This window comes from Cydia strobilella, chromosome 23, assembly GCF_947568885.1.
Source record: "Cydia strobilella chromosome 23, ilCydStro3.1, whole genome shotgun sequence".
NCBI classification, from domain to species: domain Eukaryota; kingdom Metazoa; phylum Arthropoda; class Insecta; order Lepidoptera; family Tortricidae; genus Cydia; species Cydia strobilella.
Genome location: NC_086063.1, coordinates 3,041,457 through 3,055,031, shown reverse-complemented (window position 1 = coordinate 3,055,031; position 13,575 = coordinate 3,041,457). Strand labels below are relative to the sequence as shown.

The following is a 13,575-nucleotide window of genomic DNA, read 5'->3' as shown; positions in this document are numbered from 1 at the left end:
TACAAAGTGACACAATCTACTTCAATACCTATCTTACGAGACTTATGGAACTGTACTGCAGATACGGTACATATTAATCATACAATGATACGTAATATCCATATATCCAACGGGAAATACCTCTTTAACCCTTTAACTTGACCCCAAACTTGGTATGTTTTGAAAATTCTATTTGTTTTAATTTACAAAAAAAAGGGGATTTTTTAGGAACTGTGGGTCAAAAATTTTGTTTTGACCTCTTAGTATGCGTGTGCCAAACGGCTAACCTGTACATCGATTTGCGGTTTTTCATTGAAATTGGGCTTGTACGGCTGCCACTAATAGATATACTAATTCCTAAAAATACGTATGATACCTCATTGGATTCGGAATGATGTCTAGAAAAATGTATTCGAAGCGTTAATTTATTCCCACATAAAAAAAGTTCAAAAGCTATTAACAAAAAACGGCCAAGTGCGAGTCGGACGCGCGCACGAAGGGTTTCGTACCATTACGCAAAAAACGGCAAAAAAATCACGTTTGTTGTTTGGGAGCGACATTTAAATATTTATTTTATTTTAATGTTTCGTTCATATATTTATGTATGAAAATGTGAAACTATTATTTCTAAAATAAATTATTCGTCCCTAATTTACACAAAATGTATACCAAATTTGATCTCATAGATCATGATCAACAGATAGGTAGAAATAGAGGCAAACTGGACCGCAGAAGCCGACTTTTCCCCTTACTTTTTGGGGGGTAGCCAGGACTTAATCTCGTAGCTAGTGCGTCAGCTCAGCTTTGTATGAACCAAGGAATAATAAATAGTATTAAACGATATCCCCTGAGGCCAAAGTGCATACTCACTTTACTTACTTCGCCTACTAAGAGGCAAATCGCGACTTTGTTATGGTTTATCGATCTTATCACATCACTAGATTATCGACATTCAATGTCGACTATTGCCCATCACTTTTCTGTCTGTGTACGTATTTAGAAACTTGACCCCGCCCCTAAAATTAATACGATAAGGACAACTGCAGCTTAGGCGAAAAATCCTGCGTAAAAATCTCAAAAATCGAGGTTTTGTACTCGACTGTTTCCTCCTCCAAAACTTAACCAATCGTAACCAAATTTGGAAATCTAAATGATTATGAAATTGTCTGTGTCGGACTGTTTTGATTTTTTGGCTAATTGATATCAGTTTTGAATACCACGCCTCTCATTGCGGCATAGTCAGTGAGGCCATTTTTGGCCATGTTTGAAGGGCTCTAGCGCCTTAAAAAACAAAAATATCAAAAAAAGCAAAACACACCGACACAGATATTGACAATATTAATCTGTGTTGAAAAAATCATTCCTCTAGCTTCAAAAACCACGGAGGAAACAGTCGAGTACGTTTGTATGGAGAAATGACCACTCCTGTTGGCTCTTAAATAAATGGTTTGAGAATCTAATAAAAAATACCAAATTTAGCTTTATTAAAATTCCATAAGAAACGTTAGATTTTTTATAATGATGTTAAATATAATTCTGAACGCACAAGTTGAGTCGATGCAATTTCAAAACGCATCGTTGACATTTCATACGTCAGGTCAGAACAGAAATGTCAACATTAAAAAAAATAAAAAAATAGTTTATTTACCAAAAAATTATACATTGATTTATTAACCTATGGTCTCCACACTAGGCTAGGCCTGTCTTGTGGAGTCAGTTGAGACAATTCCAATTTTTAATTAACATTTTCCTACGCTGAAGTTTTGACATTGTGCTAATACTAGGTGATACATATAGCTTAAAGTATTATATAAAAATAAAAACTTAATCTATACAAGATAAATTAGGTTTAGTAAAGAAATTACATCAAGGCACATTATTACTATTTAATTGTAAACAGCATTGTCAACAAATTTTTTACTTAAAAACAATTCTCACCGACTCACGCAAAAATCAGAATTTCCAGTGTTTTCTGTTATAATATCGTACAAAATAAGTGATTCCAGTGATGAAGATGATCTAACGCCTGTGGATGTTGCACTTTCCTCGCTATAGTGAGAGGAAAAGTTTTGTGTTACACATGGGTGCAAATGTATTTTACTTCTCGTGTGTTGAAACACTTGCTACGCTCAGGATTCTATTTTAGAACCACTCGCTTCGCTCGTGGTTCAACTATAGAATCCTTTCGCGTGCTCGTGTTTCAATTCCACACTCGCGGGTAAAATACAACTTTGCACCCTTGTATAACAAATAACTATTTTCTAACTTCTAACCAAAGATAGATATAACTCCGTAATAGATGGATACAGTATAAGGAAAAAACGTGCCTCGAAAATCAAGAAAATTTGATTCTTGTTCAGAGCGCTACTAGCTTTGGCCAACTGTCGTATAGATGGCGTTTACGGTTTTGTGGGTGTTGTGAAATTATGTGACTTTCCACGAGTAAAGGTACCTTATGGCGGTTGTCGCTTACGTTTGTTGGAGCGTCGTTAATAACAGCGTAAGCGCCGACCGCAATAAGGTACCTTTACCCGTGGAATGTCACTATAAACTCATTGGGCAATAGTACAGTTAGGAACATACTTGGGGTTTGTGGGTGTTGTGAAGATACGATCAAGGTTTCTATGTGGGATGTGTTTAGTAATACATACAGCGTTTGTAACGCGGTTTTCGAGAATTATAAATACTTATATTAGTCGCTGTAAAAATAATAATAAAAAAACAGCAAAAAAATCACGTTTGTTGTATGGGAGCCCCATTTAAATATTTATATTATTCTGTTTTTAGTATTTGTTGTTATAGCGGCAACAGAAATACATCATCTGTGAAATTTTAACTGTGTAGCTGTCACGGTTAATGAGATAAAGCCTGGTGACAGAAAGACGGACAGCGGAGTCTTAGTAATAGGGTCCCGTTTTTACCCTATGGGTACGGAACCCTAAAAAACAAGTAAAAATCCTCAAATTATATAAATTATCTATACGAGTACTACGTTTGCGTTGGTTTGCGTCTGCCAAAAAGATATTAAATTGTACTAATACTTTACCTTTCGTATGCTTAGGAGCAGATCTGCTCCATATATATAATATACATATGTGACGTTTTCAACCAAAAGGTACCACATTGTCGCTTGTCGATAAGGTTGATTTCTAATTGAAGCTATATGGAAATAGCGCCTTACTGACAAGCGACAATAAGTACCCTTTTGGTTGAAAATGGCACATATTATGTATATTCAACTAAAACATGAAGTTGTCACGATTGCTATTTATATGGCCAATTTTTTGACATGCGCATACGAAAGTATTTCGAATCATAATTCAATATTTTAAACAAATGATTTTAAATTAAATAAAAATATTATTCAGAGCAAGCAAGCAAGCAAATTTAGGGTTGGTACGTAAATAATTGCACCATTGATTTGTGTAAGAATGTCGTAAAAATTTTATTTAATTATTGATAGCGTGGTTTGATTTAGACCACATTTAGACTGTTGCTGTTAGTATCTACAAAGATAGATATAACTCCGTAATAGGTGGATACAGTCTAAGGAAAAAACGTGCCTCGAAAATCAAGAAAATTTGATTCTCGACCAGAGGGCGCTACTAGCTTTGGCCTACTGTCGTATAGATGGCGTTGACGGTTTCGTTTGTTGTTTAACAATTTTAACGCATATCAGTGAAAGAACATGGGTCAAAATCATAAAAATAATTAATGCAAATAAAAAAAATCATTCATCCATATTTAAATACATTTTATTGTATTTTTATAAATATTTATTTTTAGTTTTAAAGTGTGTCGACAGATGGCAGTGAATTTACTGGGGTTACAAAATTTACTATGACAGTACCGCTCTAGTATAAGTTACTCTATGGTATCTATATGAATATGACGGTTGGTTCGTCACTGAACAGCTGACAGGGATTTATCATTTATCGTTATCGTAGACAAATAATTACAGTAGTTATGCGAACGCTGCGTACACACCTGCGTAACGGTCACATAATTTAATCACTAACTTACACCCGCGACTTTGCCCGTGTAGAAACGAATGGCGTTATTCATAAACACGTTACTGGCCTGAATTAGCTATAAATTAAAATTAAATTAAATATGGTGTTTTCTATAAAAAGGGACCTTATTGTCGATGGCACTTACGCCATCATTAACGATGCTCCGATATAAATACAAGCGTAAGCGCCATCGACATTATCGACAATAAGGTCCCTTTTCATAGAAAATGCCCCAAATAATCATTTATTTCGGAATATAAATTTCCATAATGTATCAGTAGCTTATTACTAAAATGTTTAACCTATGTTAGTGATACAATAATTATGTTATATCAAAGATAGATATAACTCCGTAATAGATGGATACAGTCTAAGGAAAAAACGTGCCTCGAAAATCAAGAAAATTTGATTCTCGTTCAGAGGGCGCTACTAGCTTTGGCCTACTGTCGTATAGATGGCGTTGACGGTTTCGTTTGTTATTTAACAATTTTAACGCATATCAGTAAAAGAACATGGGTCAAAATCATAAAAATAATTGATGCAAATAAAAAAAATCATTTATCCTTATATAAATACATTTTATCGCATTTTTATAAATCTTCATTTTTAGTTTTAAAGTGTGTCGACAGATGGCAGTGAATTTAATGGGGTTACAAAATTTACTATGACAGTACCGCTCTAGTATAAGTTACTCTATGGTTATATGTAATTTATTCTATCACAACTCACAAGCATGTAGGCTTTTCCAATATTGCCAGAAAGCGCCATCTACGCATCTACCCTGTCCGCGACTGTGGCAAGGAGACTGTTGGCTGGTTTGCGCATGATGGCGTGGAATCTATGAATCGTTTGTCTTTGTTTTTCATTTTGACTTATGTATGTGTAAGAAAGGGATAAAACATAATTTAACTAAATCAGGCCCCTAAAGTTTTATGAATAAGGGGGTAAAAGGCTAACGCAAAATTGTAGTTGTTATATTAAATTTTTACACGTTTTAATCGGGCCAAATGCCATGAAAAATATTCACAGGGAAACATGACTAGGTATATTTGTGAGGGCAGACCCTAACCAAATTTTAAAGTTGGCTCAATAGAAAAAAATCACGAAAACATGTCAATTTTTCATTTAATTTCAATTGTTGTATTTTCCATAAAAAGGGACCTTATTGTCGATGGCGCTTACGCTATCATTAACGATGCTCCGATATAAATACAATGCCGCGTGACGCTGCGCGGCGTAAGCGCCATCGACAATAAGGTCCCTTTTCATAGAAAATGCCCCAATTGTATATCGTTGCCCTACATATCATGACCATAATTTTTATTTGCTACGATCACGACATACCTCTTTCGCTTCCTTATAAGCCGCTTATCCACTAGAGGAAGGCTCGGATCGAGCGGCTGCCTCGCTCCGAGGCCGCACAAGTGGAGGTGCTGCCTCAACCTCAGGCTCGCGGTTGAGGCAGCGTCTCCCCTTCACACGCTCGCTCATTTCTTCAATTTTATGATTATACTTTGCTGCACATAATTGTGAATTTTAGGTAAAAATGGTCACTTGGCTGTTATGTAACATTTACGTAGGGGAGGGGGGAACACGAAAACGTTACGGCGCGTTACACGGGGTAGAGGGGGGGGGGGGGGGTCAAAAATCTTCGAAAATTGCGTTACGGTTACGTAATGTTTGAACGCTCCCTTTGGCAAATTGTTAATTTAGTATCTGGGGTATATGAACAAGCATTAGTGATTGGGTATTATGTACGTCATAATATCTATTCTATTCTGTGACAGTACGTAACAGAAATGATTTAACGTAACCGACCTTGGAGCGACGTCAGTATCTTGGCATATAATATCGCGAGGTCACCCGAACGTTCAAGTTGAAGGTCGAGCTACTCGCGCCAGTACTCGTCTGCTGCCAATGATTAATAAGGAAATGAAATGACGGAAGGAAAAAGTTGACGAAGTACTTTTGTTTTAAATCTCACATTTAAAAGAGGATAATAGTAATAGTGGATTGTTATTTTTCCTTACATATTCCAGAGAAAATTAAGAAAAAAGTAGGCGACCTATTCTCCCTACATGTCCCTACTGTCCTCATTTTCCTCTCTGGATATTAACATTAAGTATAGAAAATATGTGACGTTCCACTGGTAAAGGTACCTTTTGGCGGTTGGCGCTGACGTCTAGTATCACCGAATTAGTATTACTAGTAGTAATTAGTAGCGTCGTCGTTAATAATAGCGTAAGCTCCTGACATAAGGTACCTTTACCGTGGAACGACACATATGTTTACACAATTTGATAGCTATGCCCCTTCGTTCTTTTTTAGGGTACCGTACCCAAAGGGTAAAAACGGGACCCTATTACTAAGGCTTCGCGGTCTGTCTGTCTGTCCGTCTGTCACCAGGCTGTATCTTATGAACCGTGATAACTAGACAGTTGAAATTTTCGATGCATTTCTGGTGCCGCTATAGCAACAAATACTAGAAAACAGAATAAAATAAATATTTAAGTGGGGCTCCCATACAACAAACGTGATTTTTTTAAGTAATGGTACTTGCCCTTCGTGCGCGAGTCCGACTCGCACTTGGCCGGTTTTTTTTATATTTTAGAGGTATGGAGAGGCGGTCCTCCAATTTCTTCTTAATGCCACTTAATGGACTGGGTCGATTTGTGAAGGATTGTCCCATAATATTTATTAATTTACTATTATCATACGATAACAACATAATATGAACAAAATAACTAAATAAATCATTATATTTATTATATTTTTTTATTCATTAAATATATACAACAAACTTTTCACTATTTCTAATTATACATTTTAATTTAAGCCAGCATTTAAAGACATAGAGTGCAGTAACAGCCCAAAAAGACCGGGGCCTGTGCTAGGGCTAGTTACAATATATGTGACACAATTTTTAGAGAGGAACGTCACTTTTTGATGTATCACATTTATAAATATAATCATATTTCGCCTGTTGTTTTTCTCGTTGTGTGTGTTTGCTATAAATTACTTATTATAAGTAATAAAATGCAAATCTGCAAGGGACCATAATAAATATACCTACGTACATATACCTCATACCATACCTATTATATCCCCGGGCTTTTGGGTGCCATAATGCTTTCGTATATTTATAACTTTTTTATTGTAAAATTGTTACCAAACCATTAATTAAAAATAGCTAAGCTTCATGTACTTAGAAATGTAAAAATAATTTCTGTTTTTACAGTTTTTAATTTTTAATTATATATATATTTTTACTAGTGTAACCATTATGGGCCAGTGTTGTCTAAAATAAATAAATTGAATTGAATTGAATTGTAAAAGATTCTCATACTTTAAACCCCGCGGTGTAATAATAACGCATATATACTGTCTGCGCGCGAATTCCGTGCACGGCTGAGGAATGTTAGGAATGTTGGGCGTCATGACAGAGTGGTGTCATTTTGTACGTACGGGCGGGGCGCATATCCCCCCACTTCCTCGACCTCCGAATGCACGAAATTGGCGCGCGGACAGTAATGAGTCAAACAAAATTTATTAAGTAAGCCTATAATTTAAAAAACCGGCCAAGTGCGAGTCGGACTCGCGCACGAAGGGTTCCGTACCATTACGGAAAAAACAGCAAAAAAAATGACGTTTGTTGTATGGGAGCCCCATTTAAATATTTATATTATTCTGTTTTTAGTATTTGTTGTTATAGCGGCAACAGAAATACATCATCTGTGAAAATTTCAACTGTCTAGCTATCACGGTTCATGAGATACAGCCTGGTGACAGACAGACGGACAACCAGACGGACAGCGGAGTCTTAGTAATAGGGTCCCGTTTTTACCCTTTGGGTACGGAACCCTAAAAAAAAACAAATTCTCATTAAATCATTATTGTCAACAGGCAAAGAAGTCCAAAAAAGATGGCGCTCCATACGAGACTCTTACACCAAGGCGTATCGCCAGGGCAAATGCGTACCCGCAGAACAGTGTACACCCGGCAGCCGTCGATATCAATACCACGCACAGATGTCGTTCTTACTACGAGCGCTGAAAAACAAGTGAGTACACGGGTTATAGGGTACAAGGGTGCGTGCTAGGGTACCCGTCGAGCAATGTACCCCGGGCAGCCGGCGGTACCATACCACGCTCAGATGTTGTTCTTATACGAGCGCTTGTAAACAAGTGAGTACACGGGTTATAGGGTACAATGGTGCGTGCTAGGTTAACCGTCGAGCAATGTACCCCGGGCAGCCGGCGGTACCATACCACGCTCAGATGTCGTTCTTAGACGAGCGCTTGTAAACAAGTGAGTACACGGGTTATAGGGTACAAGGGTGCGTGCTAGGGTACCCGTCGAGCAATGTACGCCGACAATTGCAGTCGGCCATAGCAATATTATACAAAATCTCAGAGGTCACTCTTGTTATGTGCGCTAACTGCGCGGATGTACGGAACAACATATCAGTATCAAGCACTTATTGATATTATTCAAAGAGTAATATAGTCCCCATTTTACAAATATTCCTTCTTTTGTCGAAACTCGACTCTTTTTTTTTTGGAAATGGAATTAATACCTTAAAGAATTTAGAACACCTATAATAAAAAACCGGCCAAGTGCGAGTTGGACTCGCGCACCGAGGGTTCCGTACTTTTTAGTATTTGTTGTTATAGCGGCAACAGAAATACATCATCTGTGAAAACTTCAACTGTCTAGCTATCACGGTTCATGAGATACAGCCTGGTGACAGACAGACAGACGGACAGCGGAGTCTTAGTAATAGGGTCCCGTTTTTACCCTTTGGGTACGGAACCCTAAAAATTGCCATCGATTAAAATCCAGTTGTTACTTTTTTATTCAGCAATTATATTAACCAAATACTATTTATTTTCCAGAAAACCAAGATACTCCCAAGACAAATACGAGTCGTTCTCAGAAATCTCCAATTCACCACAACACCCGCCTCCCGAAGACCCGCCATTGCCCAAAATAAAGCACGAAATCATCGACAGACCTCTAGACCTCAAAACGAGACCTGAAAAACCTACGCAGGACAAGAGCAACCAGGCTACCATACAAGAGAAAAATTCTTTAGAAATCAAAATAGACGCGAACTCAATATTACCTGACGACCATTTTGACGATGATAAACTTTTTATGAACTCTCTACTTCCTCTATTTAAAAAAATGGACGATGACACTAGATTATTATGCCGCATAGAAGTTTTAAAAATAATAAGATACGCCCTCAAGGGTCATAAGTGTTTTGAAGCGTTGAGAATAGCTGAGGATAGTTTTTTCAGAGATAGGATGAGTGGGATATTGGCTAAGCAGGAAGTTGTGGAAGAAATTAACGCGCCTAAGTCTACGTTGTCTATGACTACTCGGTCTGCTGATGGTAGCAGGCCGGTTAGGAAACGAAGAGTAAGTATTTTTTTAACTTAGTACTATATCTATAGGTAATATAGGATTTCAGTAACTTACTTCTGTACACTTTCTTAATATAATTATAAGGCAATGGGGATCAATCTAGATTCAACCAATAATTACCTATAATTTTGTCTGTAATGTCACAAAAGTCAGGGATGAACGATTTATTCAATTTGATAATCATACACAGCGCTCTTTTTAGGGTTCCGTACCCAAAGGGTAAAAACGGGACCCTATTATCTACTAAGACTCCGCTGTCCGTCTGTCCGTCTGTCTGTCACCAGGCTGTATCTCATGAACCGTGATAACTAGACAGTTGAAATTTTCACAGATGATGTATTTCTGTTGCCGCTATAACAATAAATACTAAAAGTACGGAACCCTCGATGGGCGAGTCCGACTCGCACTTGTCCGGTTTTTTTTTTATTTTTAATGAATGTTAGACTTCTATTTATTATTTATTTAATAACTTATCTTGGTTCATAACGCCATATAACAAAATCTTTGTTTTTTTTTCTTACAGAATCGTTCTCCGTCTCCTCTACCAATGCCACCGAAAAGAAGAGGACCCGGCCGCCCTAGAAAGGTAAGTTATCGTATGTTTTGGAGTTGTTGAATATACGCAGTTACAATTACGTTTTTTTTTTAATCTTTATTTGCCAACAAACTGTTTTGCAGTTTGGCAGAAGAATTAATGTAAAAATATAGGGTTTATTTCGCCAGAATAAATAATTTATTTATTTATTACACAATACATGAAGGTACATATGGCGGACTTAATGCCTTAAGGTAATCTCTACCAGTCAACTAATGTGTTAAACCAGAAAGATTAAGTAGGTGCAGTGTATTTTAAAGTAAATGAATTTTGAACCAAGACTATATGAAAATAAACTATATTGATAAACTTACACATATACTTAATACATACTTTATAATATTTATCATTAAGTTGACGAAGAAGCAAGTTTGTCACGGAAATTTATGTTTAGTTTTAATAGCTTATCACTACGAAACCTTCACGGGATTGAAATTAAAGTCAAAATAAGCTATTTTGTCCAAATAAGTTATCGCAGACTGTACTTTTATAGGTAGTTCATCAAGACGATTCTAACAAACCCAAACTCAATAAGATTGCGTTGTTTTATCACCTAGTTCCTATGGCCGGTCTCTATTATCAGATCAGCTCAATGTCCTTATAATATTGCATTGTCACTTGTCATTCATAAATACACCAAATTCGAGCCCAGTCTAATATCAGGAACGTCAAATTTTCTTATGCTTCCAAGGTTTATAAATTTATATGAGAATGTTTTATAAAATTTATATGAGAGGCTTTTATGTGAGAATTTTGACAGTTTATTACAAATCACGTGTCGGCTCTTATGACTCTACCTGTAACCCATGCACCCTATTTTTCAGGTCCGTCCGCCTCCATCTGACTCCGACGAAGAACAACTGTCAAAGAAACGCGGTCCCAAGATGAAGGTGGTACCACTAGAGGTTCCCAGAATGTCAGAGATGGACGAGTCTCTCAGTAAAGCGACTAGCGTAGCGCAACTCTCCACGCCACTCTTCATGAAGGTAAGAACACTCATACAGCCCTCCTGCCTTAGCCTATCGACCTATTGAAAACCTGAGGGTCTACCGCAATCCACGTTCGACGTGTTGCCTCCCTGTCACACTTACGTACGAATTTCCAAGTAGGTAAATTCGTACGCAAGTGTAGGCCTTCTGCACACTCCTTTTCTGAAGATCCGATACTGTGGTATTTTATAATATAATCTTCGACAGGAAGTTTATTTATATCGAAGGCAGAAGGAAATCTTTCTGTAACGATTGTTTTATGAGTCTTTTTATAAAAGCATTGATTAAGATGGTCGATCAAACAGTAATATTAGTATTTAGGATATAAACATAGTATGGCAGGGCAGTTTACGATTTTGGTCTAAGAGGCATTCCTACGATATTTATACCCTCAACTTTGATTCAGACCAAAATTATTTACACGTTTACCTAGCTACACCTATTTTTATATTTATACATTTTAATATTTCTACCTTACCCTGTGTTTAATACTTTTCTTATTGTCTATTTCAGATGTACAACCTAGAACGCTCAAAGACGCCCACAGCTCTCCCCAATCAGCAGAACATGCTAGTTTCCATCAAGACGGAGCCGGTCGACGATCAAGGTTATTAGACTCTTATGCGAAGAGTTAAGGCTCAAATTTCATTGTGATTTCACATTATTCTTATTGGAGGTACACGGATTTCACTCGTGTAACGTAATCCAGGTATATCAGACTACAATGAGCTTAAGGTTCAAATTTCATAACACCCGTGTACCCAAGGCCTTGCATTAGACTAATGCGATGAGTTTAAGGTTCAAATATCATTCTGATTTCACAACGCCGTATTAAAGGTACACGGATTTCATACGTGTAACCTAGGTCTTATTTGGATTATTTGACTCTCAACACGACCAGTTTAAGGTTTAAATTTCATTGTGATTTCATATTACACATGTTAAGGGTACACGGGTTTCGCCTACACTTTTGTTTGTGAGAATTAAGTTTCTTTAGGACCGGTTGAGTACTTTGGTACCAATGTTACAATATCTGGGATAAATTCATATCATTTTATATAAAGCTGTAAACGTTTCAACATAAGTGTGCTTGATTTGGTTGCCTTCCCAAAATTATTGTTCAGCTAACCCTATGAACGCCAAGAACCCCTAAAGGTGTCATTACTAGTCGTGCCCACAGCGCCAAGGACAACTATAAAGTCGTCGTCAATAGAACTTGCAAACAATGTAAACGAATATGACAGATTTTGTTAGCGTTTGACACATAACCTAACATTTTTACGAAGGTTATTTTCGCTGAAATATTAATAATTAACATTTAATTTAAATAAAAAATTATATAAATTAAATGTTTAAGTATATAGACTGGACTGTTGATAAGGTCATGGTTGTCCTTTTAAAAAGCGAGATTACGAAGTAATGAAGGTAAAATGGTATGTTTACATTCTTTGCAAGTTCTATTGACGACGACTTTAGGAGTTATAGCGGACGCTGTCAAAGTAACCTTCACACTTTCAAGTAAGGTTTACATTCACTTGCGCCCGGGACCTAGGCGTGTTAGTGACGATTTTTTTTATGACAAAGCGTTGAAAAGGTTAAAAGGAGCTTGAAAAGCACTAAAATTTAATCTAGTGTGATAAATTTTATGTTGATTAAAAACTAATTGATTTATTATTATTGCAAACAAACAGTTGAAAAATCGATATGTGTTATCATTAAGAATATGTATTATTTGTTCGTTTGATTGTGATAAATGTAATAGTTATGCTTCGCCATTTATTTAGTTATTCTTAGAATCGATTATTGAAAGAGCATTTCATATTTAGAATGTAAGTTATGTTAAGTAGGTATAAGTAGTGGCCAGCAAAAAGTTATATTAATGTGGTTAACAAGCGTACGGTCCGCATGTTGGTGAGCGATTACTATAGCCCATGGACTTGCAAATCCGAGGAATATGAGAATAATTGCATGTATGCGTCAATTTCAAAGTTAATTAATTGTGCCATTTTCAACCAAAAGGGTTATTGTCGCTTGTCAGTAAGGCGCTATTTCCATATAGCTTTAATTAGAAATCAACCTTATCAACAAGCGACAATGTGGTACCTTTTGGTTGAAAACGTCACAATTTAATAATTAAGGGACAAATGCAATTCTTTTACCGTCAACACATGTCAACATTTGTCGATCTCAGAACAATTATTATGAAAATATAAAAATTTTCAAAACATAATCATTTTGCTGGTCACTGCCAAATAACGTAAAAGAAATATTTTTATAGAAGTCACATGGTAAATATTAGTTAGGAACATACATAATTATAATAGAGTATGTAAAAGAAAATTAAATACAAGGATAAATGTACAGTCAAGGAATTTGTTTTCTGTAACATTTCTTATCTCATCTTTCATTGAATGAACACTCCTTCTTTCGTGCAAAGTCGGCTCCGTTCGGCTCAGTATTGCTCCGATCAATTATTAGGGTTGGCACAACTTGACGTCCCTATGCGTGCACGACCACAGATAAGATAATGACTTGAAGTTTGACAACCCTAAATAGCCGAAAGGGATGC

At 36.5% G+C, this 13,575-nt stretch overlaps 1 protein-coding gene across 2 annotated transcripts in view; it reads left to right on the top strand.

The window, feature by feature from the left end:
- The window catches only part of LOC134751784 (uncharacterized), a 42,782-nt gene extending 30,639 nt beyond the window's left edge, over positions 1–12,143 (top strand). For both annotated transcript variants that reach the window (XM_063687273.1, XM_063687274.1), the window contains exons 2-6: positions 7,896–8,052; positions 8,888–9,416; positions 9,946–10,008; positions 10,842–11,003; positions 11,520–12,143. In XM_063687273.1, the coding sequence (XP_063543343.1) occupies positions 7,896–8,052; positions 8,888–9,416; positions 9,946–10,008; positions 10,842–11,003; positions 11,520–11,621 (1,013 nt within the window). In that variant the 3' untranslated portion in view covers positions 11,622–12,143. The remainder of the gene's footprint in view (positions 1–7,895; positions 8,053–8,887; positions 9,417–9,945; positions 10,009–10,841; positions 11,004–11,519) is intronic.
- Positions 12,144–13,575: the final 1,432 nt, after the last annotated feature.